The sequence below is a fragment of the Bradysia coprophila genome, assembly GCF_014529535.1.
Source record: "Bradysia coprophila strain Holo2 chromosome X unlocalized genomic scaffold, BU_Bcop_v1 contig_173, whole genome shotgun sequence".
Classification (NCBI taxonomy): domain Eukaryota; kingdom Metazoa; phylum Arthropoda; class Insecta; order Diptera; family Sciaridae; genus Bradysia; species Bradysia coprophila.
Genome location: NW_023503302.1, coordinates 3,427,681 through 3,454,569, shown reverse-complemented (window position 1 = coordinate 3,454,569; position 26,889 = coordinate 3,427,681). Strand labels below are relative to the sequence as shown.

The window sequence follows — 26,889 nt, the reverse complement described above, 5'->3', positions numbered from 1 at the left end:
ATTGGTTTCATTGATACGATGGTCTTTATTAAAGCTATATTCAATGGACTGGACAGTGGTGTCGTATTGTATCCATGGTCGCGATGTTCATTCCAACTGCTGACTTCATAGTAAAACATATTATAACGGCCGAATGGCGCCACTTTGATCGTAATGCTGAATAGACCGTTAAATCGTGAAAATGTTAGGACAACGTCATTATACATGTACTGCCGCTGTTGCGCATTTATACAGGACCATGATGATTCAATACTTTAGGGCTTAGAGGGTCGACGAAACAGAAATAAAAAGATCGGTTCCGCCTATTTTTAATAAATTTATTTAATTACACTGAAACACATTGGAAAAGAATTGAAAACTTAAAACTTAAAAAAATCAAAAAAATTATGTTTTTTTGTCGGAAAAACGTTGCGAAAGAAAAAATTATTTTTAATTAAAAAATTTGCTTTTAACGAGCTCTAGTTTAAATCGAAAAAAGGTCTCGAAAATTGAATCGGGGAGATTTACAGGTTGCTTATTTTTTTGTGGTGGATTGTTTGTTATTTTCTTCTTCTTTAATTAAACATTCACTCATTTTTAACAATAAAAAAGAAATAATAAAAAAAACGAAAGAAGTTACAAAAATAAAATAAAGAAAAAAATTATTGGAGAGTCAGCTGTATCGTCCTATGTAGAGAAACAAAAAAAGAATATCTTTTCTGTAATCTCAAAAAAGGGAAAAAAGGAAATATTTGAATTTGAAAATTTAATTTTAATAATTCAAACAGTGAAATTGAATTTATTTTTTTTATTTTTGTTTATCCACGCGTTCACACGGCACGACAAATCCTTAACTAACAAATTTGTAATCTTTCTTACTATTTAATTTAAATCCTAAAAAGAATGAATGATCAACCAAGTTTTCGTTTTGTTTTTTTTTCTTTCTCTCTCTTTCTTTTTTTAATTAATTTATTAATTAACGTTTACAAAAATCAGAATTGTAAAATCAGAATCAAAAAAAGTAATTCAATTGGATTTAAAAAAAAATTAGATTTCATTTAAAATAATAATAAAATCAAGAATGAAAGGATGGATGGTCATTATATTATACTATAACATTGGTCATTGTGGTGAAATTTGAAAAAGAAATTGAAAATAATTTCCCGCGCTAGCAATTCATAAGGGAAAGCATTTGATCGCTCCTCTTTATAGTTTCACTTTTTTGGGCTGGCTTATAGTATATTCATTAACAGAAATGAAAAAAAATTAAATTCCAAAATCAAGAGACACTACATTGTATGATGTACCAATTAGGTACAAAACAATAAAATCCACTGCTGAAATCCACACTTACTGGCACATCATACAAAAAAATGTGTCGAAATTGGGCGCTAAAATAACAATGTAAAAAAATCGGTTTTCGAATTACAGTTTTTAGTGTCGAATAGAAAATGCCGTACAGAATCAATTTCAGTTTAACATTTTTTGTTTGTTTGTGCTGAAAGTCAATTTAATTTAAATAATTATGGTTTGACCAAATAAATCGTTTTGGTCGTTCTCTCATTCGCTCTCTTTCTCACCCCATTATATTATCGTACAAGGACTTTTTTTTCGTTCTTTTAGAGTTTCATCCAAATCTTTCAATTCTGATTTTCGCTATTCTTTTGTAGTTTTCCTTAAGTTTATCGATAATTTTGCTTAGATTGTTTAGTTTAAAAAAAAAAATTGTAAAATTGGTGAAAACTTTAGTCCAAACCATATTCATTTATGGTCGTCCCAGTTATTCGGGACCGCCTTTTTTGCCAATGAGCGATTTATGAATGTGCGGAATGACACCACCACCGGCAATTGTAGCTTTGATGAGACTGTCCAATTCTTCGTCTCCTCGGATGGCAAGTTGTAAATGACGTGGAGTGATACGCTTTACTTTTAAGTCCTTCGATGCGTTACCCGCCAATTCGAGTACCTAAGGGTGGAATACACAAACAACAAGTTGTTAGTCGAAATTCGTTAAATCTGGTCAGCCGATTGATCGAAACGAGTAACCAGTTGATCACTTGCAGCCGATTCGCTTTGTAGTTTGAAACAAAAAAACTTTTTGTTTTCGAAGAACAAAAAAAAAAGTTCGCCAAACGAAAACAATCAACAAAAGATTCAAACACAACACAGAAGAACATTATCAAAATGGCGCACTTTTGAATTTCGTGTTATTGAAGGTAGTTGAATAAAATGTTCGAAAAATGATTCGAATTTTGTTTTGTTTGGGTGATAAAAATATCGATTCAGAAGAAACGACTTGAGCAACGTCTTTTTTATGGCGCGTCACAAAAAATACTTCTAACAGTGCCTTTTTCATGGCGCGCACAAAAGAGACTTCTAAAGTGCCTAACAGTATTACGAAAACTATGGAACTTACTTCAGCGGTCAAATACTCCAAAATAGCGGCCGAATAAACGGCAGCTGTTGCACCAACTCGTCCGTGACTGGTTGTACGGTTTTTCAAGTGTCGGTGGATACGTCCAACGGGAAACTATAGTAAGAAAAAAAAAATTGAAAATAAAAATGAGGGGCTCGGATATGGCGCCAAAAATGGAATGTCAAAAATTTTTGATGTGAAATAGAAATTTTTTTGATTACAATATCTTACCTGGAGTCCAGCACGCGCTGATCGCGATACGGCTTTCGCTTTCGTTTTTCCGGAGTCTTTACCAGCTTTACCACCAGCCTGAGTCGATAAAATAATTTTTTTTAAATGAAAACATTGAAAGAAAATTTTTCTAGTTTTTTAGGTTAGGACCATTGAGTCCATATTTCTTTTGAATTTAATTTTGTTGTAATAGATGCAGCTAACAATTAATCATATTTAATTAGCAGCTGCGATGCGCTTACCATTTTATTAAATTGTTTTGTTTAAATTTATTTGATACGAATTACAAAAATAAAACTTCAAGAGAACTTGTTTCAAACTCACGAACAATCGGAATGACTTCTTTGGATATAATGACGCGGGTAAGATTGACGCTGGAGAATGATTTTTGATGCCGCTTTTTTCGGAGATGTCGTTTTAGAGTAGTCCGAATAATTTGGTTCGTTGTAAATCGTTTCGTTCACTGAGTGCGTTCAATTGCGTGTGATTCATTCAATTCTGTTTTGTATGCAACGCTCTCTGGTGATTTTAGATCGAAACTAATTTTAAATATTGCAAATTGGTCAACAGTCAATGGAGGTGAAAATCAATGAATATAAATTCACAGGTATTGTCCAATGTCACCACGTAGGATATAACGATATCAAAAACGGATTCACTCATTTTCATATTATTTTGACCAAAAAAATGGATGCGTTCAAGCTAAATCGAACGATTTTGGAGAATAGGCCATGGTTTGCAAGTTTGTGAAAGAACAGGTTAAGCCACTCACGAAGGCGGGTGAAACACAAATCTTGACAATGCAGACATGTACATTGCTTGAAAACAATTTTTTTTTTGTTAAACCGCCTTCGTGATCCACTCGAAAGTGTCTTAAGCTGTTCTTTCAGAACCTTGATGATTTATACATTCATTGGTGAAAATTCTCATCTTGAGATTCTTAAAATTATCATTCGCCATCGTCTCAGCTACTCAATTTCTTCATCCATAACAAAGAAATGAAGGTTGAATATTGTAATAACAGCACCCTGAACGGGAGTTATACTTAGCTCAAATGCTTTGTGGAAGAAAGGAATATAATATTTCCGTTACGCTAAATTTCATAACATTTATCTTATGTTTACAATTTTTGGTTCAAGATTGACACCAAAAAGAATTATTTTCAAAAACAGCCCACAGATATCCGACACGTTTCACATTGGACTTTTTGGAAGCCAAAACCACTTTCAAAAAAATTCCTCAATGCGTCTGTGGCTAATGGAAGGTGATCGAAAAATCGAAAGCATGCACTTTTCGGACTTATATTTCTTCAGGTACATCTAAATTTTTTATAGAGATATTTGTGACAGTTCAAAGTTTGAAAAAAACTCATCTTAAAAAATTTGAAAACTGATATTTCACGTTAAATAAAGGCGTCAAAGCTGTAACGTATCGAAAAATATTACTACTTTACATAAAATAGACAAATTTCACATAAAACGTATATTTTTCTTTGGTTAGAGTGCACTTTATTTTGGGAGTGTTTGTCGCATTCGAATACGAAAATCAAATGTTGAACTTCATTCTAAGTTTATTTAAAAGCGAACTGTCCAAAATTTCTATCTAAAAATTTTTTGCTGTACATGGTCGGGTGAAGAATTGTCACACGGCTTACCTGTCAATACATTGTTGGGAACCGTCGGTATTCTACTCCTACTATGTTCACCCCTTCGTATATAGGGAACACTCGCAATCAATGTAACTAAGGTTTGTTGCATACCTTACCACTGGCACAGTAAACATATATCGGCGATGAAACGATCTCAAAAGTAGAACCATAACCAGTGAAACTAGTAAACAGTAAATAATGATCTACCCCTCAGCCTTCATGGGTTAGGCAGATTTTTATTATTATTAAAGTGCTCAACATTGAAGGAACGTTGGAAAAGTATTTTAACACAGCAGAATTTTCAGAATTCACGTTTATTCTCCTTAAATTCTAATCATAAATAAAATTCGTTGAATAGACCGTGTTCATATGACGTAATTTATTTTTTACCAAATGAACACATAGAAAAAACGCTCGGAACCTGTATAAATAGTTGAAAAAGTATTAGTTAGTATTTTTAATTTGAGTATGAAAGATTCAGAAAAATTTTGAAAATTTAAGCGCTTAAAAAGAAAGACCTCATTCTGAATTACCAGAGTTAAAACGAAAGCCAAAATGGCGCCGAATGGGATATTTTGATCGTTGACAGTTTGGTGATGTTGATAGTTTAAAATGGTGAACACATGAAAATTTTCGGAAAAAACAGTTTAATATGAACGATAGCGGACGTAAACGATAAAACTTTTTATCCAGAAGAAAGTGGTCAAAAATGAAGTTCGAAATGTTTATTAACGAACGACATATAAATATGTATAACATTTGTTCAGTGAAATTATAAAAACTCAACACGTTTGTGCCGGTGTAGTGTGTGTAGTTGATGTTTGTTTCTATAATTAATTATTGAGTGATATGTTTATATTATGCGTCTAAAGTGACCATAACAGTTCAATTAATCATTTAATATACATCTGCACCGATTGAAATGTTGCGAAATAATAGAAAATTGACGTCAAAGTGAGTCTCCGAAATTTGCTTCAAAACGAACATGGCTGCCATACATTTTCAATGAAATTTTTACTTAGTGAATATTTTTGACCTTTTTTTGTTCTTTCCTTGCAACATTTTAGTCGTTCAAGATGTCATTTATGTTTATTGGATTATCACCGTCACTATTGTTGTTACAGTTAAGCTAGACACGCACTATTTTTATAAATATTACCCAAAAATTGCAACACTACACAGCCACACAATTTTAAGGTTTTTTATAATTTCTCCGGACAGATTTAGACATTTTTGTATATCACTCGGTAGTAATAGCTTTGATCTTCATTTCTGACCACTTTCTTATGAATAAGAAGTAATATTAACAAAAATATTACACATTTTATGTGCATTTCCATATAAAATTTTGAATTTTGCAAACTGACAGATGATCTGGTAGAAATTTTTCAGCCTACGCCGCCACTAATTGCCTGGATTGCAATCGAAAATTGCAAATTAACATAGTCCTCGCAAACGACAAATTTGTTATTAATGTAATTAATCATCACAATTATCACTTACTCGTACTCAGCGCTTAATATTAATTTAAAAGAAAGAACCAAAATAATCAGACAGCCGTTCATCAAATCATTTGACATAAAAATAATAACAAACAAAATATCCCTATCAGCTGTGGAATAATATCCCATTCTACATTTTTTAGAGTTTCTGCTATGAAACAAATTGACCATCGGGATGGCACCGGGATGGCAATGTATTTCTTAAATAATTTATTAAAAATAAATATAAACATTTGTTCTTGTGGTAATCATGCTAAATCTGATTTTTATTGACGTTCGAAACTTTTTTGTCAAAATAGCACTCGGTCTATTCGTTGGAAATTTTGGAAATAATCGAATACACTGGGAAATATTTAATTTTGGTGAAAGGTTATAAGTTTTTTTCAGTGGAAAGTTGACTTGTAAAAAACCCCTTTTAACGCAGCAAAAATTCTATTGAAATTAGCGCCATAAGTGCGCTGCAGAGTTTGAATTTTGGGTGAATCAGTAAATGAACATATGAAATGAAAAATAAATTTCCACGCACTGTGATATGAGAATATCGTGAATTAAGTATGGTTTCCACCCAACAAAAAGTACTCCGTGATAGAGCAAACTGTCAAGTAAACAAAGCAAAAAGTGCTTTTTTGGTAAGAGGAAATCAAGTATTATATGACGCTGCCAAATTCAAAAATTCCCTCTCTTTCGTTCTGAAACATGTAAACTCTTGCAATATAATGCCCGCATAAAACGTACTCCGAATTTTCGACTAATCATCAAACTGTTGAATCGATGTCAAAAAAAGGCAGAAATAACGAAAAATTTCGAAAATAGTTTGTTGTCCTTGTCATACAGCGACCATTCGTTCGTTTGTCCCCTTTTGTCGAATTCGAATACTAAAAAAAAACGTACGTCTCCAATCAATTCACACTCACTTTGAAAAAGTGTTTCTACTATTTTTGCTCTGGTGCAGTTTATTGCATTTTAATATAAGAATTTACTTAAAATCGCATCTGTGATTTACTCAAACTTTCTTTATTTTAATAAATTTAAATCGTAGACATAATTAACCCTATCAAAGTGCAGTTTGCAGGTGAGTTTTCAGACAATTGTTTTCCTACCAGTTTTTCGCCTTAAAATATTGTCCCCATCAGTGATTTAATGCTTTTCCGGGAATATTATCAAATTATTCACAAACGGTATGCCCGAATTACCAAATTAACATAATCCCGATGTCGAACGGATCAATCATTTGGAATTCAAATTCCACCCCAGACGATTTGTTTTAAATCGCACAGCGAACGATGCCATCTTTTTAACCTTAAAATTTGTAACAATCAGCCGCATTTTACAATGTTTTGTTTATCGAAATCGATTTGTTGCCCAGTTAGATTCATTTCGATTGTCCAATTAATCCATGTGATTTAATCGAAAATGTGGTTTATCAATCGAAGCGCACCATTTGGTTGTGAGCAATTTTTTCTCCTTCTTTATATCGGATCAATGGCTTTGCGTCGTCAAAAATGTGGAAAAAAGACCTTATTGTCTGAGACGCCATTGGACCATGCGTTTATATTCGTACACACACACTGGGTATGAAACTTTTCGCTTATTGGAAAAATGGGTTCACCGCTTATCCGAATTTGTGATAAACATTTTCTGTCCTTGCATTTTGCTTGCATTTTAATTCGGATTTGGAGAAAAGCGCAAAAAGTTTTTCTTTCTTTTCTTTATTTTTGTTGTTCTTCTCTCTCCCGATTTTCTTTCAAGTTTCAATTTTATTCGAAATTATTTTTATCCATCAATCGCAACAGCATTTTCTTTATCAGACGTTCTGTGTGATGAACAGAACTGATGGCATGAATCAGCGGCAAAATTAGTTTCAATTTATTGTAGTACAAATACGTTTGGTGGTGTGTATGGCATTTTTTTTTCGTGTAAGATTGTTATCTGCAAGAAATCGATAAAAGAGTTGAACCAGCTGGTCCACGGAATAATTACTCGTTTAGGGCATCTATTTCTTTAATTAAATTAATAAAAATTTGATATTATTTAAAAAAAAAACCTTGGAACGAGCCGAACAATTCGTATGATCTGGAATTTCCAATTGTATCACAGAAATCGGTTAAATTTGCATTTAAAATGTTTGTCGATTTATTTGACTGGATCTGCGTTGGGTAATCAAAATTCCAGATCATAAGAATTGTTCGGCTCGTTCCAAGTTTTTTTTTACAATAAGAATCAGATTTTAATTAAATTAATTGGAGAACTAGACGCAAATGCGACTTTAATTCGCCACCCACCGGTTCAAAAAATATTTCGGTACATGTTGTGGTATTGTCGGTAATGAGCTGACATTCAGAAAATTAAAAAACGATTCGATGTTTTTGAACGACATTCAACAGGGCTGGTACAAAAATCAAAAATGTTCAAGCAGCGACAATAAAAATTGTTCTAAGTTACACCCCTGTGACTATAAATAATATCGCTTAACGTTATCATCGAACAAGAAATTGAGTCTCAAAATAAACCAATTGGATTGTCATCGAACTTTTTCCGCCAATACCCGCCCGAATGCTCTCTTTGAAGGGCTGTCACTTTCCAAATCTGGACCATGTTCACAGGAATATTTTTTGATAATTGAAATTCAGCAAGAAGGAAAATATTCACATGAATTTAGTAGCGGCACATTTTTACTTATTGGCCTAACGACCTAAATCCGACAAATCGGTTATTCCATTCTGCCTTAAATTATTCTTTTACTAGCTCACCACGAATGAAAATAAATGAAGAAAAAAAGCTTTCGACGACAGAAATCTACGTTGTCAATGAAACAAGTTGCAAGACCTATAAATGCGGAAAAAGGCGCCGGTATCCGACACTTTTCATGAGGTTATGTGAACAGTCGCAGAACTCACATTCTTGACAAACAAAAATTACTGTAGCGTCCGTGTCAACCAAATTTTTGTGTGCAAGGTATAGAACGAGAAACCCCTATACCAATTTTGCACTGAAATCATTCGCTTCACATTCTAAAATTTTGTCATATGGAACAAGCTTATGAGTTTCTGAATGAACTAAACCATCGAAATAAAAAATAAAATCGCCCGGTGCACTGTACTGTGGTTTATAGCGGCGTGCTTCGAAGCGTTCCGATTTATAATGCATTAACCCTTTTCAGTATCCGATGCCAGTCGTTTATGTATATTTTCTCCTTTTTTACAGACAATCGGTGATACTTCACACCTCTCTCTCTCTATCTCATTTCGTTTGGCAACAAAAAAATTCAATTGGAAATGGTCATGGATGCACCTTCGCCACAGTCCGTTGGTCGGGAATTCGTACGTCAGTACTACACTCTGTTGAACAAGGCTCCCGATCATCTACATCGCTTTTACAACAATTCATCGAGCTTTGTGCATGGCGGCCTGGAACCGCAAAATCGCGAAGCCACACTGGTTGTTGGACAGAAAAACATTCACAACAAGATCCAGCAGTTGAATTTTCGCGATTGCCATGCCAAGATCAGCCAAGTGGATTCACAATCGACATTGGGCAATGGCGTTGTCGTTCAGGTAACTGGGGAACTGTCGAACGACGGCCAACCGATGCGTCGATTCACGCAAACATTTGTGCTGGCTGCTCAGGCTCCGAAGAAGTATTATGTGCACAACGATATCTTCCGATATCAGGATTTGTATACGGATGAAGAGAATGATGGCGAAAATCGATCCGAAAACGATGAAGATCAAGATGGTGAGAATGTCGTTGAGAATATCCAGCCCATATCTCATCAACAGCCCATTTACTATCCAACCGGTCCAACAATTCAAGGTTATCCACAACAACAGCCACAATTGCAGCAACAGCAACAGATGAATGGTGCTGTTCATGATGACCTTCAACCCGGCTTAGTCAATCAATCCATTCAGACTCCCACGATTCCGCAACAATTGACCCTTCCAGCTGATCCCAACAATATCTCGACCATGCCTCCCGTTCAGAACAAAGTGGTTGAAACTGTTGAACCAGTACCGCAACAACCGACTCTGACTATGGACACGGAAATATCAGCTTACAATGAACAAAGCCTGCCAATGGAAACGGAACCCACAAAAGACGCTAACCAACCGGAAAAAATCATCAGAGAAGACAGTGAGTACGCCGCAAACGGTTTACCGTTTCATTGGACCATTCGGTTCACTAACTAATCCTCCATTTTAGCAACCAAAACCATACCAGCCGAACCACCATCCTATGCAAATCTACTGAAATCGGACACCAGCAGCGGAATGAGCTTCGCATCGGCAATGTCAAATTCAACGGCACTTAACTCCGGCAGTGTACGACCTGTGAATACATCCACATATTCATCGCGCACACAGCAGGATGCCCGATCTGAAACCAGTCAATCGCTGCCGGCCCAACAACGTCAAATCAATTCAAGACAACAGCCTCGAGGTAAGAGTTCTTTGCCCACCAATCAATGTCCGACAATCGCGGCCACATTTTCATTGTAATTTGTTTCTGTGTTACACAGTAGAACGGAAATCAAGCAATGCAAATCAGTATGCGGACAACCATCAACTGTTCTTGGGCAATGTTCCACACCACGCTACCGAAGAGGCGCTGAAAGTAATTTTTAGTAAATTTGGAACGGTTGTTGATTTGCGAATTTGCTCAAAGCCTGGTGCTCGTGTTACCGGTGGTCGTTCGCCACCGAACTACGGTTTCATAGTTTACGACGATCCTGAATCTGTGCAGCAATGTTTGGCTCATACGGTGAGTTTTGCAGAATTTTTTTGTTTGTTTGTTTATTTCACTAAATATTTTTGTGGGTCGTTTGGGCCGAGAGTTCTGTTTGTGGTTCAAAACCAAAAAAAGGATTGCCCCCATTTAGAACAGTTTTGTCCTGAATGATGTTGCAGTAAAGTGGTGAGCGCAGAGAAACACTTTGCAAATTCCTCCATTTAACATGGAAAACCTGGCTATCATCAATCAACGGTCTGTAATCGAGTTTCGATGGATAACGTCACTAATCTCTTGATTTAAATCCGTCCGTATGCGTAATCACAAAAATCATATCGGAACGAAGATAAAATAATTTTGGCGAACGTTCTCTATTTCTATCAACAGTTTATAATGGAAACACTTACAGCGGGACTGTTTATAGGTTCCTGCTGATTCTTCTACTGTTTTCTGTAGTAACTCTCCATTGCCTCATATTTTCCAATTCTAATTCCATATCCTTCTCACACAACGTTCTCTCTCAGATAAAAGCTAGCATGGAAATTGTGCAGGACTCCAATTGTCAACTGAAATCACCTCAGCAATATGATGATTGGTATCCTTTGCCGCGTCTTCAACATTATTATCACAGAACGTTCCGATGCTTGATTGTGACAATTTTACTTTTTCTATAAAACATTCGTAACCCGTTAAATGATCCATAATTAAAGTTCCAACTGCTCCTGTGGTTGCAATGTCTTACAGGCTGGAACAGTGTGCAACAAACGTTTTCATAACAAAGCACGCGAGTTCGTTACTAAAACTTATGTAGAATTTGCTCGTGACCTACTTAAAGAATGAATTGCAGAAGACTCATGTATGTTGCACATCAGTCTAGTAAGGCCAGGGTTTGAAATCTGTGTCGTATCGCTGCATCACTTTATTTTCGTTTACGCCTCGGTTCTGGCACTTTTATTAAATGTCCCGGTCGTTTGTCTGTCGATTACAAAACTGATTTCCCGCTGGTTTCTTCAGCGAATGTTCGATTCTCGTCAACAAATTTAAGAAGAAAAAAAAACTTCCAAGCATCGAGTATCTCAGTTTGTCATACTAGTCGCAAGCATATCATGTTTAACACGCCAAACGTACGAATTCGCTGATGGTCAGGCAAAGCAAGTACTGCAACAAAAAATGTAATTTTTCTTCTTCATGTGAGAGCCTTCATTTCGACAAAAAATTTTGTTTCTCGAACGATGTGAGTAATGAGATTTACAGTTGGCCTACCCTTGTTAGGTTCATTCTAACGCAAAAAATTATAGTGTCAGAACGAACCTGTCTCTCGTTTTTCGTGACAATATGACAGATTTGGGCTTCGTACCGTTACCCTTTAATGAGTGGCTCAGAGCATCGCATCGCTACTCTTATCCTGCCACTTCCGGTTTTGCTCAAATTACGGTTCGCTTATGCCATCTTTTGCTGCATTTCGAACGCTGATGTTTTTGTCAGTCTGATCGCTTAATTTTGTAAATTATTTGTGATCTTTTGATAAATAATTGTTTTCAAATCAAATCAAATCCTATTTATCCAATGTTTACCACAGCATAAAATCGTTTCTCTCCAGTAAGATAACCTGGTCGCTGTGACATTTTGAAGAAGTTTTGATGTTACCGGACAATAAGATGAGGGTGAAAATTACACAATTTACTGTTAACTCTAAAGAGTGTATTCATTGTAGACCGTTTTATTGGCATACCCATCGCAAATTTCAAAGAACATTCAATGAAATCTCTTTTTTTACATTTCCATTTGCAGCCTCTCTATTTCCCTGACGACTCTAATGACGGCCAAAAACTAAACATTGAAGAGAAGAAAACTCGTAACGTCAACGGCAGCAGCAGTGGTGGCGGCGGTGGCAACGTCGGAATGAACCGTAATATGTCCGAATCAAAGTACAGTGGCCCGCGAATCGACCGAGGCAATGATCGAGGCAACGATCGAGGTAACAACGACAATCGCGGCAACGATCGCAACAGCGGCGACCGAGGCAACAATGACCGAGGCACCGATCGTGGCCTGAACCGTGGACCGAGTTCGGCTGGCGGCATTTTACGCGGTGCACCACGTGGCAACAGTGGCTCGATGTCGAACAATAATGTACGCGGCACATCATTCAATCGGAATGCGGACAATCGCAGCGGTGGCACTACTGGTGGTGTTATCCGTGGCGGCAATGGACAAGGTAACGGTCAACAAGCTGGCGGTAATTATACACGCCGTTAGACAGTACTGTAATGATGAGTTGAGAGAGATTAACGGAGAGAGAAAACATTAACGAGTTTAAACGAAATGAAATAGAGGGAGTGAGAGAAGAATAATAATAACAACAAAATATAGAGAAAAAGAGAGAGAGAGAGAGAGAAACACACACATACATACATTGAAAGGAAAAGAGAAAGAAAATAATTAAAATTAAAACAGAAAAACCAACACATTAAATAAATATTAAAATTTAATATCGGATTGTCATTCGCTGTCGTCGTTCTTTATCGAGGAATTGGATTTGTTTTCTTTTTAGTGTTATAACCATTGCACTTCCAACAAACAAAAAAATGTAACTTTGTAAAACAAACAAACAAAAAAGAAGAAGAAAAACAATTAAAAGACTTTCGCGAGGCCATCCCCTCTCAGTACATGTCGTAATTACATAGAATAAATAAAAAAAATTAAAATTAAAAGAAAAAAAATTAATAAAAAAATGATAAAAATTAAACAATAATTTAAAAAGCAAAAAAAAAACTAAAAAAAAGTCAATGTGAAATATTTTAATTTATTTACTGTCAAAACTTCAACGTAACCTTAGCAAAACAGAGAGAGAAGAAGAAAAATAAAACAGAAAGAGTTCTGAATAGAGAGAGAGAGAGAGAGAAATAAAAAGAAAAATATTTGTTAAGTAGTTCCATTTTTGCATATTATCATATCCACTTACCACCCTTTCATCAAAAACTCCCTGAGAAATGTGTCCTCCTGTCACCTCCCCCCAGTAAACTCCATCGTGTGTCTTTGAATAAAAATTTTGATTTAGAATTTAAAATGAAAATATAGTTAAAGAAAATAATAAAAGAGAAAAAACACCGAAACAAAATGAAGAAAAAAAATTGTTTTGCGCTAAAGTAAAAAAAATAAAGGAAAAATGATAAACCAAAATTGTGATTTTTTTTGTACAAGTAAAAGTAAAATTAAAGTTAAATCTTAAGAGAGAAGAAAAAAAAAAGAAGTAAAAAAAACCACTGGTAAAAGTAATTACAATTAAATCAAAATTTTTATTAAAAATGACTTTAAAGAAAATATCTTTATGATTAACCCACAGTGAAGAATAAAACGTCTTAGGTATTCTTTTATGAATTAATTTTTCATTTTTTTTTTGTTTTGTTTGTGTATGTACACTTTCAAAAATAGATTCTTTTTCTTTGGTTTTTACTTTACAAATTTTTGTTTAAAAATGAAAAAACAAAGAAACTAAATAATAAAAAAAATTATAAAAAAAACCCGCGAGAAGAAGAAGAAAAAAAAAACATAAAAATTTTTTAGATAGTGTGAGTTGAATGTGTAAAATTTAAATATCATTTTTCGTTCTAAAAAAAGCAACAAGAAAATAATTGTACTGTGACACTTGGCTTCTTTTCTGACATTAATTGGGCGAGATTAAATAAAAAATTATAATTTTTTTTTGATAATAAAAAACCAAAAATTCGTATGCTTTAAAACATCAATAACAGATACTTAAACGTGTGACACATACAATATAAATGGCCTTTGATAATATTTATATCCGACATTAAATTTCTCCTATATCTCATTTTATAAATAATAAAATCGGAACTAACCAACAAACAACAACCCAAAAGAAATGAGATGCACTAGTGAGTGTCAATTAAACTTAGACTAATATTTAAAGATCACGATATAAATCTTAATTTTCTAAATAAAAAAAAACAAATCTTAAAGGCTGAATTTTTGTACGTTTTATGAATGTTGTTGTTTATAGACGTGCGAACGAAGAAAAAAAAAACCAAAACTGATTAACGAAACAATTAACGAGAGATATTGTTTTTTAAAAAAAACCTCTTTTTTAATCACATAAAATCACATTGAAAATACTCACTAAGCATCTCCGTTAATAACTATAAATCCAAGTGTTGGGAACGGCAGAATGGAAAATTAGTTTTTTTTTCTATTGAATTTAGTAACCACAAACACCCCGCCAAACAGGGATTTTGTCGTAGTGGAAATTTATTTATTTAATCTCGCTAACTTAAGTCGTCTGAGAGAAGAAATTAAAAAAACAAAAAAAAAAACATTTTCTTTTCAATAAATAGTTGAATAACAGTACCAATATTTAATTTTAATTATAAAATTAAAGAAAAAGTATAGCAAATAGACACCACTTAAGTAACTTAAAGTGAAATAAGATTTTTTTTTAGTAACAAAAATAGTTTCTTGGCGTTTTCTTTCCTTCTCAGAATGTTTCAGAATTAAAATTCCCAATAGTCAACCCTGCTTTTCATCCTTCAGAAATTGATTTTTGTATGTCAGGAAGTCAGTAAGACACCGACAACAACACAGCCAATCGATATCGAATCGGGAAAGGCTATGGTCAACTGAATCCAAAAAGTAAGTGAATTGAAGACGACTGAAACATTGGATGGAATAGATCAAATGGTTCCAGGTATATTGTCGAAAGAATTGAATATGTGAGTATTGGTCATTGTCGGTAAAATGAAACATACGTCCAAGCCCAAAGAATCGACATAATTGCAGACTGCATCTGAGTTGGTCGTGAGGTGTTTTTTTCCTATAACGTTTTGTCTCAGTTTCGAAAAGTGTCAGCGACCACCATTACGTAACATTAGAAAAGTAATAAAAACCAATGTTAACCAGCCTGTTTTTTTCTTGCAATACAATGCAACGAATTAATGGTCCAACGCTCCGCTACTCAAAAATTTTCAGTTTCTTTTCAGACCCAATGCCTATTTCAGGGAATAAAATTTCAAACAATTCCACAAAATTCTGAATATTCCTGAAAAATTCCTGATTTTGTTCTCTTAAATAGAGTAAGGAATTGGTTTCCGCATTATTCGTTCGTCAACCGAGTCGCCACCGCTCATCGGTGGGTTTTTATTTTTTTATTTTTACAAGTTGGCACACATACCCCCTAAAAACCACGCTTCCACCTACGTAATAAATACAAACTAAGCGAGCTAACCTTAATTTATATACCATCCAAATAAGATCAATATTAATATTAATGACAAAAAAATAATAACGGAGACACTGTCACATCGACCTATTGTTATTTTCGATGAAAAAATTTCGGGAATTTGATTTCCGCAAAATAGAACCTATCTTAGTCTGTAAAGTGATTTTTCGAAGGTCTGTGAACCACTGAAATGTTTTGTGGGCCGGTCTCTTTACTCTTTTATTTATGATGCAACTGGAACTGTAACTGCATATTGTTCCTTCTAACAGAATTTTCAATGAGAAATTAGAAACCTATTTAGGAGGTACAGATAAAACTCACGAAAATGTTATACCAACGGATAGCAGTTAGCCTAAAAAATCTAAAAGGGTGTAATCAAACAAAATAGTAGAATTGCCACTTTTGATTCGATATAATTGAGATAACAATTTTTAACAAAAAACAAATCTTGCTGTCTGCAATCAATTTATAAAATAATACGAAAAACCATTCACATATATCTTCATTGAGCGAAAAGCAAACATTGTGAAAGTCTGCAACATTCTAATTTCACAAATGGACCTTTATGTATTAATATAAGAAGGAGTGAATGTTATAAGCCGAAACGATAAACTTTACTGGGGTAATTGCAGATGATACGATGGGTATGGTGGTCACATGATTCAATATAACTCAATGGTGGTCATTGTAAAAACGTTACGACATTAACACAAAAGTGCATCCGATTTGCATCAGGGAAATAAGGCGTGTGTGATGGAGCTTTTTTTATTTGTTTAATAAAATGGAAATGATGGTGAAATGGTACGCCCGATGTCCGCATAATACTTGGGAAAACAAATGTGAATTGGAGACAATACATCTCGAGATATTCAGTCAAACATTTTCACTTTTCCCAGTCTGTTATCGATGGAAACGATAGTAATAATCAAACGAGTACCTGTTACGCCCATATCAAGAACGATGCGCTGAACTGGGAATGATGTCATTGAATCGAAGGAGGGAAATTTCAGCGGTGCGGTGGATGCATCAGCTTATATCAGGTCGGATCGACTCGCCATATTTACGCAATCAACTGAACATTAACACGGGAGCGTGAACGCTGAGGAATCCGGATTTAATAAGAATAAAATATTCAATTCAAGAACCGAATATGGATGGAATTCACCATTCAACAATGCTTGTCGAGCATTCAATCGGGCTGCACTGGCTGTTGATCCCACATTACCATTTCCACGCTTAAAGCAGGAGGTAATGCAACTGCCAGACCAAGTGTTTGGTGATTTGAAAGAAATGTGATACGAAACTGTAACATTGTTGTGTAAATATTTTAGAAGAATTGATGATAGGACCTTGTCTTGGATTGTATAAGTGAGGAGTGAAAAGGGAAATGAAGAACTTTTCTGATTGATTGACTAAACAAAGTTGAAGACTGAGGTAAATTTAAGATTTTGAGTTGAACTGTATTGACGAGACGTGATGTCAGAATTAACTGTTGATGTGATGTGCAAGGCGAGAATACAGAACTGAATTGATGGATTGAATGTAGAATTAATGTTGAACTGTGAACTGTTGAACTGTTAAGCAAACATTGAAACCAAGAAATAAATAAATAAGCTAGGTAATGTGGTCTTATATATTAAAATTGATGTTGAAACGAATGAAGTAAAAGATTTTTAGATCAATCCGTTAATTGTACTAGTGTTACACTTGCCGTCTTTGAAAGATTAGATCGAAACATAGCACTATCACTAGCATTAACACTCGTAAGTCAGATGTTAAAAAGTCTACAAACTTTGATACATGTTAGAATGCAGAGACTTGCATGTGTCGTACGTTTATACTCACCCGAAGAAAGCATGACTCTGTCCTGATCCCATTAATGCTATGATCGACGCAAATTTTAACATTTCATTTCATTTATTTCAGTTTCAAAGTGATTACAAATACAGAAACATCTGCGTAGCTCTAGTGTGACGAAGTCAATTCGAAAGAGCTACGAACATTCCCAACATTTCGGCAATAGACTACAAAATATCATACATACACATAACTAACGCAACCATTATTTCTCTATGCACAAATTTACTGTGTTAGATCCATCCATAAGTGTATTATGCTCTGAACTACGTTAATATGGAAAGAAATTGATATTTTCATTAAATTAATTGGGGCGCGAATTTGTTTGCTCATTGGATTATATTTTCGACGTTCTGTCCAATGTCCATGGGGTTTTTCTTTGTTGATTGATTACGTGTACAAACACAAGTCTTTTGATGGAATTTTAGTTCAGACACTTTAAGCGGAGCATGAGCCACGTTTAATACATTACTATTGTGTCGCTTTTTTTTAGTTGTCAGACTTTGAATTAGATTAAAGAGGTTAGTCAAGGCGAAAAATTAATCGAAAAGAAACCAATGAAAACTAATAAACAATATTCCGAATAAACACTTGAATTACTCACTCTAGAGCTTACCATGGTACGTCCTACGAACGTCCTGAAAAAAAAAACTTCGTGTGGCATGGGTATTTTACCTTAAATTGTATTGGTCATTGATCATTTGCTGTTTGTAGAAAAAAAATGTTGCACCACTTCAGTTCAATGGTGCCGCTAGATGAAACAAAATTATCGTCTGTCTGCCAGGTATTCGGTGTTAACTTCGTACGTGCTCAATCGATTAATCTGGCATATCCTTTTTACGTGTTATGAAAATGTCGAATGTTCAATTATGCATACCTCAGCAGCGAAATTAGTTTATGGGAAAAATTAGGCATTTGTAAAATGAACCCCTCGCTTTCATCTCGGAGAACACAATCGTTGCAGTCTACTACTACTGTTTATTACTTTATCCAAAAATATAGCTAGACAACACCAGACACAACTAATCGCTTTTTTTTTCGTCCGTGTCGATAACACATTAAGGTGTTCAGTTGAATCGTAAGATGTTCTTTCAAGATGTTCTTTCAAGATATTATGTCCTCTTTAGAAACTATATAATAGATAACAATAACAATCTTTTTATCGAGATATCAAATGAAAAAAAAAAAATTAAGACCAAAATGCAAAACTCTTCAAACAACAGAAGTTGCAGATTTAAACGGAGTCCACGAATATTCAAATATAAAGGTTGACATAAACTTTTCAAAGTCTAAAATTTAGTAATAGGCGTCATTCAAAAAGGACGTCACGCTCATAGGGACGGACCCACTTTTCGAAAAACGTGACGTGTTGTGACATGTCTCTGAAATCGGACGGCCTTTCTTTGTTGAAACACTTAAAAAAAAGTTAGCATCTCCGATTTTTCTTTATGTTCTGATTGAGGGACTCGAGTACTACACGAAACTGTATTTAGTTTCCGGAACCGCTCGGCCGTTTCGGGGACCCGACATACATGATCGCCCAGAACCCACGAGTCAATTTGAATACAGATTGTTATCGCAACGTATAGAGGGACTAATTCTAAGCTAATTCGTGTTAAAAAGGCTTCCCTCTACAACCTGGCCACGTAGCTACATCCAGCTAAAGTCGAAAATTCGACATTTTTCAATGGTGATATATGTCCCAGACGAAGACAGTTTGATACTCTATTAAAAGCTGTGAATTGATTTTACAGAAGCCATCTGAATTGTACAACATTTAGAAAAGTTTATTTTCGTCATTAGTGAACCAAAAATGTATTGAGTGGAAAGACGTAGAATTGAAATCGATTTTTTTTCCCAACGCTGACGAAGCATGCAAAGACATCAAAGTCCTCAGAAATCGATTCTTCTGCGGCAGTTATCGAACCATGACTTTCGTTGTGATTTTTTGGTTTTAGAATATATTTTTGATGTTTAACTTGAATTTACTTTTCCCTTATACGGACGTCACGTCCGCTTTGATTGGACCCACCTCAAAAAAATCGAAAAAAAGCGTGACGTCCTTTTTGGACAACGCCATATTACTTCACAATTTCGAAAATAATAATTATTATTTCTTTATCCAAAGAACCTTTTTATGACATAGTCTCTAAGCACATTTGTGACAAAGTTGTTAGCGCGAGTGCTATGGTAGAACTCATGAATGATATTTGTATGACGAACATAACTATAATCTTGTATTTTGAGTGCAAAATGATTTTCTAAAAGACAATCCTCAAAGATCTCCGAATTTCCAAGGATTTTCATTGATTTTCCAGGACTATTTTTTTCATTGTCAATTTCAAAATATTTACAACCATTTTTACTCGAAATTTAAGTATTCACTTTTGATTTTCAAGGAATCTTTGATTTCCAAAGGATTTTCTTATAATTCAAAGGAATTTAATTGAGGATTTTCTACTAATTTGAGGATTTTTTAAGAAAGGATTTTATTTTGACTAAAAAAAGGAATTTCTATGAATACTCCTTGTTAGTGACTAAGATATGATACTAATGATACTAAGCTGGGTAAAAGCGTAATTTAAAAACGGCAAATAGAGAGAGAGAGAGAGGACGATGAACGAGTGTTTGCATTGGTTAATGACACATTTTAAACAGCACAAATATGCAACACTTTCCATTTTGCAATTGTTCAAGTTAGAAAAATTACTTGCCATTATAAAGGTGGTGACAATAATTTTTTAATTTAATAGAAATACATATGAGTGAATTGTATATATATATATGTACTTATAACATATAAATATATGCAATGCACAAATATTTTTCTAAAATTAACATTCAATATTTAATAACAAATAATCTTCAAAAATTGAAACCATTCTATAGCCATACCGATACATATATATATATTATGTGTCTGCCTTATTTATTTCAATTTGTTTCTTCAAAAATTATTAATTATTGAAATAATATTTTTAACAAATATTTAATTTTTGTTTTGTTGATGAATTAGCTTCAAAATTACACTTCTCTTAACCCATTGATCATCCTCTCATCTATTGTAAATAAACAATGTTTTTATGCGCGTTGCTTTTTTTGAAAGAAAATAATAATTATGTAACTAAATTCCACTTGAATTTTATACGATGTATTTTTGTATATATGTGAGAGGATGAAAGCACATAATAATAACATCAACAACAACAGAATTTTTTTTTATTGTTATTTTTAAAAAACACCTTTTGGGTGGTCCAATTTTTTTCCTTACTTCTTTCGATTCCTCATCCATGACATAGCACATAGCACAATTTGAATATTAATATTATATTATTATGAATCACAGAAAAATGGTGAAAAATATCGAAACAAAAACACAATAAAAATATATCTATAAACGAAACACCGAGAATAATTTTTTTTTGAATGAAATTGATGCATCAATTCCACAAAACTTGCAGATACATCAGAGAGAAAAGAGCGAAGAATAAAAAAACCCTAAAAATTGTAAAAATGCTAAAACCTTACTTAATACCCCATAAAGTGTAAGATATCCGTCATTTTCATGATTTTATACATGCATATAAATATATTTATACCATGCCACTCCATTCACCACTCCATTCCGTTCAGAATTTATATTTTTTTTTATCTTCTTCCCTAAATTCTACATTTTTTTTTTAATTTATTCATTTTTATGGATTTATATTATACCGGGAGAGGATGAAAGATGAATGAAATATATGAAAATGTGAAGTGCAATAATATATTTTTGAGAGATTGAAGTGTGTTGTGGATGAAGAGGTATTTTATTTTTGAGACCTTTCATGATGAGTGCATGACTTGCAACTTTTTTTTTTCTAGATATATAGAACATTCGAGCAATACACATTCGAGCAATACACAACGTGCCATAACGATTATTATATTGCTTTTAATATTGTATAGGAACGAAGTGTATTAATGAAGAAGACATTCGAAATGTTGCGTATTGGTTGATTTTTTGGTTACTGGCAATATCTTCACTAATAAACTGATGCCACCTCAAAATTAATTCAATTTTAAAGATTCTAAATTGTATGTTATGTGCGAGGTAATATAGATCATTCAAACGTAATACAGATTACCAGACTTACATGTTGCAGCATGATCTTACGTATTATATTTATTCGACAGCAGTACTATAGAGTTTGAAGTCTTTTGCAAAGGATGATTATTATGAATTTAATTTTTTGAAATTACTGAACTCTGCCGACATTTACCTAGATCTACTGAAAATTACCAAATATCTTTTTTGGTAAATTTTGGTAGATTCAGTAATTTTTCTGTAATTTTTAGTGCTCTCAGTAAAATAAAAATCCGCTAATAAGGTATTTGACGAATTTTCCGCTCTAATATTGAAAACTATATAAGAACGAATGACATTAACATGACATTTTGTCTAAAAGATTATTAGCTCCAGCTGGTGAATGTTACTTGGTTGTTGTCCAAACAGAAAGCTGAAACCTTGTCAACCAGTATGTATGATTAATCAGACTTATGAGACTTCTGAAGAAATGAAACATTTTTCAAAAAATGAAACCGTCTGTAGATTTCCTTTAAAAATAAAATTCCAATAAGATTTGACTGATGCATTATCTTAACCAGGACCGAACTGGCCTAAAAAATGCCAAAAATTGAAAATTTTCATAGAAAAGTCCAGAAGTCCCGAATCGCCCAAACTCACAGTATATGGCAAGCTTTATCTAAACATACTTTCATGAACAGCGACATAAAACCATTGAATCTGTTCCTTCCTTTGATAGAAGTATCGTAGAGTGGTCGAAACCAAATCTTCTACTTCATTTGTTTAAACAAACACCTTGCTATATAAGAAGACATTAATCAGGGTTCATGGCTTTTTCCGTCTTTTTCAGTAACAGATGAATATCAGTTTCTAAAACACAAAGTCTTGTATGTTAATTTCTCCTGCTCGATTTAGAACTTTTTTGATTTTTGACGACGGGATATGATTGGGGGGGCAAAACTTTCCAACCTAATTTTTTTCTTGAGTAAAAACCGGTAAAACTGAACATTTTTTGATGGTTGGACCAGATTCTGAAAGCTAGGACCTATAATCGCTAGAAGAACTTTTTCACGGAAAATGAAAAATTTACTGAGTTATCCTGGGCTACCTGAAAAGTATACCGGAAAAACCGATAACTTTGGTCTGAATTTCCGTGGTCATTTCAAAACAAAATTGGACGATAGGTTCCCGCAGAAATTTTTTTCTAAATACAATGAGAAATTACCTGAACGAATGTTGTTCATCATTTTAACCGAATAAATTACTGGGGCCTTTGAATGATCTCATACAATATGACTATTCTTAGTATCATCTAAATACTCCCAAGTGCTCCCAACGCTAGAACTCAATGATATTGTGAGTTCTAATCAGTCTTTTGAACTCTTTTTTATATTTATGGAAAGTTGAAGGTTAGTTCCTAAAATCTCATATATCACCAAAATTAATTTTTTTCGTAAATATATGGATAATACGGTATCATTAAGTCTGGTTTCCACTTAAAAATGTTTGCCGTAAGAGATCACCGTGAAAGATTTCTATTGGTTGAAATTCGTCCCTCTCGTATTTAAACAAATAAAATGGAATTTTGAGTTCCTTGCCGATAGGATGAGTGGATTGTGATTATTGCAAGTCCAAAAACTCGCGACTGTACCCTTCTAGGAATTTCCGACCACCCCAGAAAGGTTTTCATATAACCAGAAAACTTGAAGAGAAGCATCCGAGAGGGTGATACCTAACAATTTCGAGCTCCTAATTTTTTCCACACATTTAAGACACACCCCACTCTACATCATCAGTCCTAAATATCAAATTCTCTGAAATCTGTGATTAAAGAGATTTCCGGATGGTACACCAATTTCTTCTACATTTTTCTAATTGTAAGTGAAAATCGGAATCCATCTAATGAAACATTGCATGAGGTTCTGAGATTATGAGTGATTTATCGAAAGAATATGGATAAATGTCATGACCCAATGATAAGTTAAAATGCTGATTGACCTAATGTATATTCAAGAAAATAGCGTAAACGTTAGCGTTTATATATTTTAACTTATTATAGCGACTGTGATTGCAGATTAAAATGGAACTTTCGCCAATTCTTATGTCATGAAAAATCTCAAAAAATATTTCACGAGTTTACTTCCAATAATATCTATGAATATAATTAAAAAATAAACAGAAAAGTCTTATCCACAAAATCATTGAGTTATTTAATTTTTTTTATTTCTCTTCGTCTCATTATTAATTTTCTTAAGCATATTCACTAAAATAACAAGTAAATATTGAACATTAAATAAAAATACCTTAAACATTTTTTTTTGTTTTGTTTCTTCTTATAACCAAACTTATTATATTTTTTTATTTGATTTTGCTGTTATTATATACGCCTGGTTATCTGGCATCATCATCGGTGCGGTGTATATTTTCTGTGTGTGTCTTTTTTTATGTGTATGATATTGGGGACATATTGCATAATTATTGACAAAAAAATTAATTATATAAACAAAAATGGTTTTTTTTAATGGAAATAACTCATGAAACTGGTAACACACAGACGAGATGAGTACAAAAATTTATCATAATGAAGTAATGATGCGCTAAATAATTAGAATTTAATGTGTCAATAAACAATGCCACATTGCCCATACACATATATTAAAATGTTAAGGAGATAAAAATATTAAAAATAAATATAAAAAAGTCTTACCAATTTTTTTGGGATGTCGAAGCAGACGAAGTGAGATAGAAGTAGAGTGATAATATTTATTGAACCAACATAATTTCTGTCCGAATTTAAAGTAAAGTATATAAAAAAAAATCCGATTTCGTGTGTTAATTTTCAAACGAATATTGAATTATTCATAGAAAATGTGTTGACAATGGATTTCCCACCTGGCAATGAATTTCATTTATTTTGTTATTATGACTTTTTTTCTGTGTTCAATTCTCTTTTTTTATTAATTCAATTAAACGCGCTATCACATCAACCCCCATATTGGACATCATCGAACATTTTTGTGACATCTCGGCCGTCTCATCGTCGGCGGGTTATTATAGATAGGTAGATAGTATATTACGTACGGACATCCAGAACTTGATGATGATGGAAAAAAAATAAAAATGAAAAAATTATACTTGAAATGCTATTATTGATAATTTGACAGGGAAATATAATTTGATCTAGCGCACGTGTAAATTGAATTAATATATTTACCAATGGAAAACATAATTGTGTACCTTGTTATTCATGAGTGCATACACCGTATATATGGAGAGAGCCCATTGTTATTAATGTCCATAACACAAACCCATCAACAATGTCGCGGTAGTGAGATGATGACTTGCAATTTCGACATTTTCGATATATCAATGTGTGTTTCAATGTCGTTATTTTACTGAATTTTTCAGTTTACAATTATTCCAAAATGTGATGCTCATTCGTCATTGTGCTTTTGTGGATGTGGACAGATAAATTAATTACTGATGTAATTTGGGTATGCGTTGATTGTTTAACCAGTAGATACTTCTTAATTTTTGTCGCCTGTATCCCCCATGGGATGCAACAAAATTCAAACAATTTATACATCCAAATAGTTACTCTGAGATGGGTGCTACCCTTATTCAATACTAAATGATACTCTAGAACATCGAAAGGGCTGCAAAAACTTTTTAGAGGTTGTGTAACGCCTTTGAAGTCTATATTAAAACGCATCGTACCGCAAAGAAATGCATACATTTTTAAGGGCATTGCATAACCGCTAGACATTATTACACTTTTGACTTTCTAGGGTTTCGTATTGGATGAAGAAAATCAGCAAATCAATATTCCTCTGAAAGTTCTGATATCAACTGTATTAGAAACGACCATCATTGAATTTTATCGTTAAAATTTTTCAAGTCTTACAGTCGAAGAAAAATAGATTTTGGTTTTTTCAACGAATACAATCCAAACGATGTTATTTACTCCACAAGCGATTTACAAGTTATAATACATAACATTGGTAATGCATGTGGGGTAAATAGCATTGATTGGATTGTATTGCCAGATTCTTTTTTTTCTTCGACTGTAACCAGTAGAAGAAGAATTTATTATTAACGGTTCCGCTAAAATATAGGCAATAGAGAGACTTAACATTCAAAAAAATCGCACCATCCAAATCCATTAAAAAAATAAACGTTTTCGTCAACCCCTCTGTAAAATTTCCGGACAAATAAGTATTTAACGAATTTAAAGCGACTAAATCCTAAAGCTTTCCAATGATACCAGATACTGTAATCGTGGAATTTTTTATTTCTTTTGTTCATTGCAATGCCTGGTTCTTTGATACAAAATCTTGTACTTCATATGTTTTAACAACACTGAGCGAAATTTCCTACGTGCTATGCGTATATCATTCGTGCCCCCTGTTAAAAACTGTGGTAAGGTAGTTATACAGCTGTCTCGAATATAATACGTCCGAGACGTATTTCGCTTTGACACAGATTTAAAAATATGGATTTTATTAAATTCACCTAGGATATATACCATATTAACCAGTTTATAGTAGTTCTTATACATTTTAGCAGTTATTGGTGACAAATACTTCAAATTAAAAACTGACTTCTTCGGGAATTAATCCGGGGACCTCTGGATCATGAGCCAACCATCTTTCTAATGTTGCAGTACAGTAGTGTTGGTTGACATTTCTTATTGTTGAAGCGTACTTCGAAAGCCATTAACGTGTGTGGCGTATAAGTTACGCAGCGCACTGTATAACGTAACGCACAATGGTGTGTTGTTTTTTAACATAATTGAATTATCAAATATAGATAATTTTAACTTAAACAACTTTACGATATGATTACGAAATGCAACCTCTTCATAAAAAATGAAAGTATTTTGACGAAAATTGTTCTAATTTACAAAAATAATTTGTGGAGAAATATACCCACTATATACGTTTAACATACGTGATTTGCGTTTAACTTCCGTCCCATTCGTAAGTTGTTCACATTCCACGTACATCAACACAATACGCAACACATGAATATTCAAATCTGACAATCGAAATACGTAACTATGGTTTCAGCGTGTCCCAAGTATAGAAAACATTGTCTATGTTTCATATACGTTAATGATGTATATCATACCGTTTCGATGAATTTTACACATACCCGGAGTATACTATTGCCTGAGTTTTCTTTTTCTGGGTGAAGGTTCCGCCAATAATGATCTTTTGCGGTACA

The 26,889-nt window shown here is 33.6% G+C and overlaps 2 protein-coding genes and 1 long non-coding RNA gene across 6 annotated transcripts; 1 reads left to right on the top strand and 2 right to left on the bottom strand.

Moving 5' to 3' along the window:
• Positions 1–772: 772 nt before the first annotated feature.
• Positions 773–25,094, bottom strand: LOC119068207. Its single transcript, XR_005086105.1, has 3 exons — positions 25,077–25,094; positions 16,281–16,283; positions 773–1,196 (listed from the first exon to the last, which is right to left on the bottom strand). It is a non-coding gene; the product is annotated as an uncharacterized LOC119068207 (long non-coding RNA).
• On the bottom strand, positions 1,397–3,045 carry LOC119068202 (histone H2A.V). Its single transcript, XM_037171703.1, has 4 exons — positions 2,869–3,045; positions 2,627–2,704; positions 2,396–2,509; positions 1,397–1,945 (listed from the first exon to the last, which is right to left on the bottom strand). Exons 1-4 carry the CDS (start codon positions 2,869–2,871, stop codon positions 1,760–1,762), a joined length of 381 nt encoding a protein of 126 aa, XP_037027598.1. The 5' UTR covers positions 2,872–3,045; the 3' UTR covers positions 1,397–1,759.
• On the top strand, positions 6,612–13,486 carry LOC119068188 (ras GTPase-activating protein-binding protein 2). 4 transcript variants are annotated; one of them, XM_037171685.1, is made up of 6 exons: positions 6,658–6,848; positions 8,981–9,511; positions 9,590–9,910; positions 9,980–10,216; positions 10,299–10,537; positions 12,296–13,486. In XM_037171685.1, the coding sequence occupies exons 2-6, from the start codon at positions 9,052–9,054 to the stop codon at positions 12,761–12,763; spliced, it is 1,725 nt and encodes a 574-aa protein (XP_037027580.1). In that variant the 5' UTR covers positions 6,658–6,848; positions 8,981–9,051; the 3' UTR covers positions 12,764–13,486. The 4 variants fall into 4 exon arrangements, with proteins under 4 accessions (XP_037027578.1, XP_037027577.1, XP_037027580.1 ...); XM_037171684.1 differs by having other exon boundaries at positions 6,659–6,848; positions 10,296–10,537; XM_037171683.1 differs by having other exon boundaries at positions 6,612–6,848; positions 8,981–9,910.
• Positions 25,095–26,889: the final 1,795 nt, after the last annotated feature.

Excerpts from the sequence above, each read along its gene's own strand:
- LOC119068202 (XM_037171703.1), bottom strand. Across the intron at positions 2,510-2,626 it reads CAGCGCGTGCTGGACTCCAG|TTTCCCGTTGGACGTATCCA; the intron begins GTAAGATATTGT and ends TTCTTACTATAG. Across the intron at positions 1,946-2,395 it reads TGGAGTATTTGACCGCTGAA|GTACTCGAATTGGCGGGTAA; the intron begins GTAAGTTCCATA and ends TTCCACCCTTAG.
- LOC119068188 (XM_037171682.1), top strand. The coding sequence starts at position 9,052 with ATGGTCATGGATGCACCTTCGCCACAGTCCGTTGGTCGGGAATTCGTA. Across the intron at positions 9,911-9,979 it reads AAAAATCATCAGAGAAGACA|CAACCAAAACCATACCAGCC; the intron begins GTGAGTACGCCG and ends CCTCCATTTTAG. Across the intron at positions 10,538-12,295 it reads AGCAATGTTTGGCTCATACG|CCTCTCTATTTCCCTGACGA; the intron begins GTGAGTTTTGCA and ends TTCCATTTGCAG.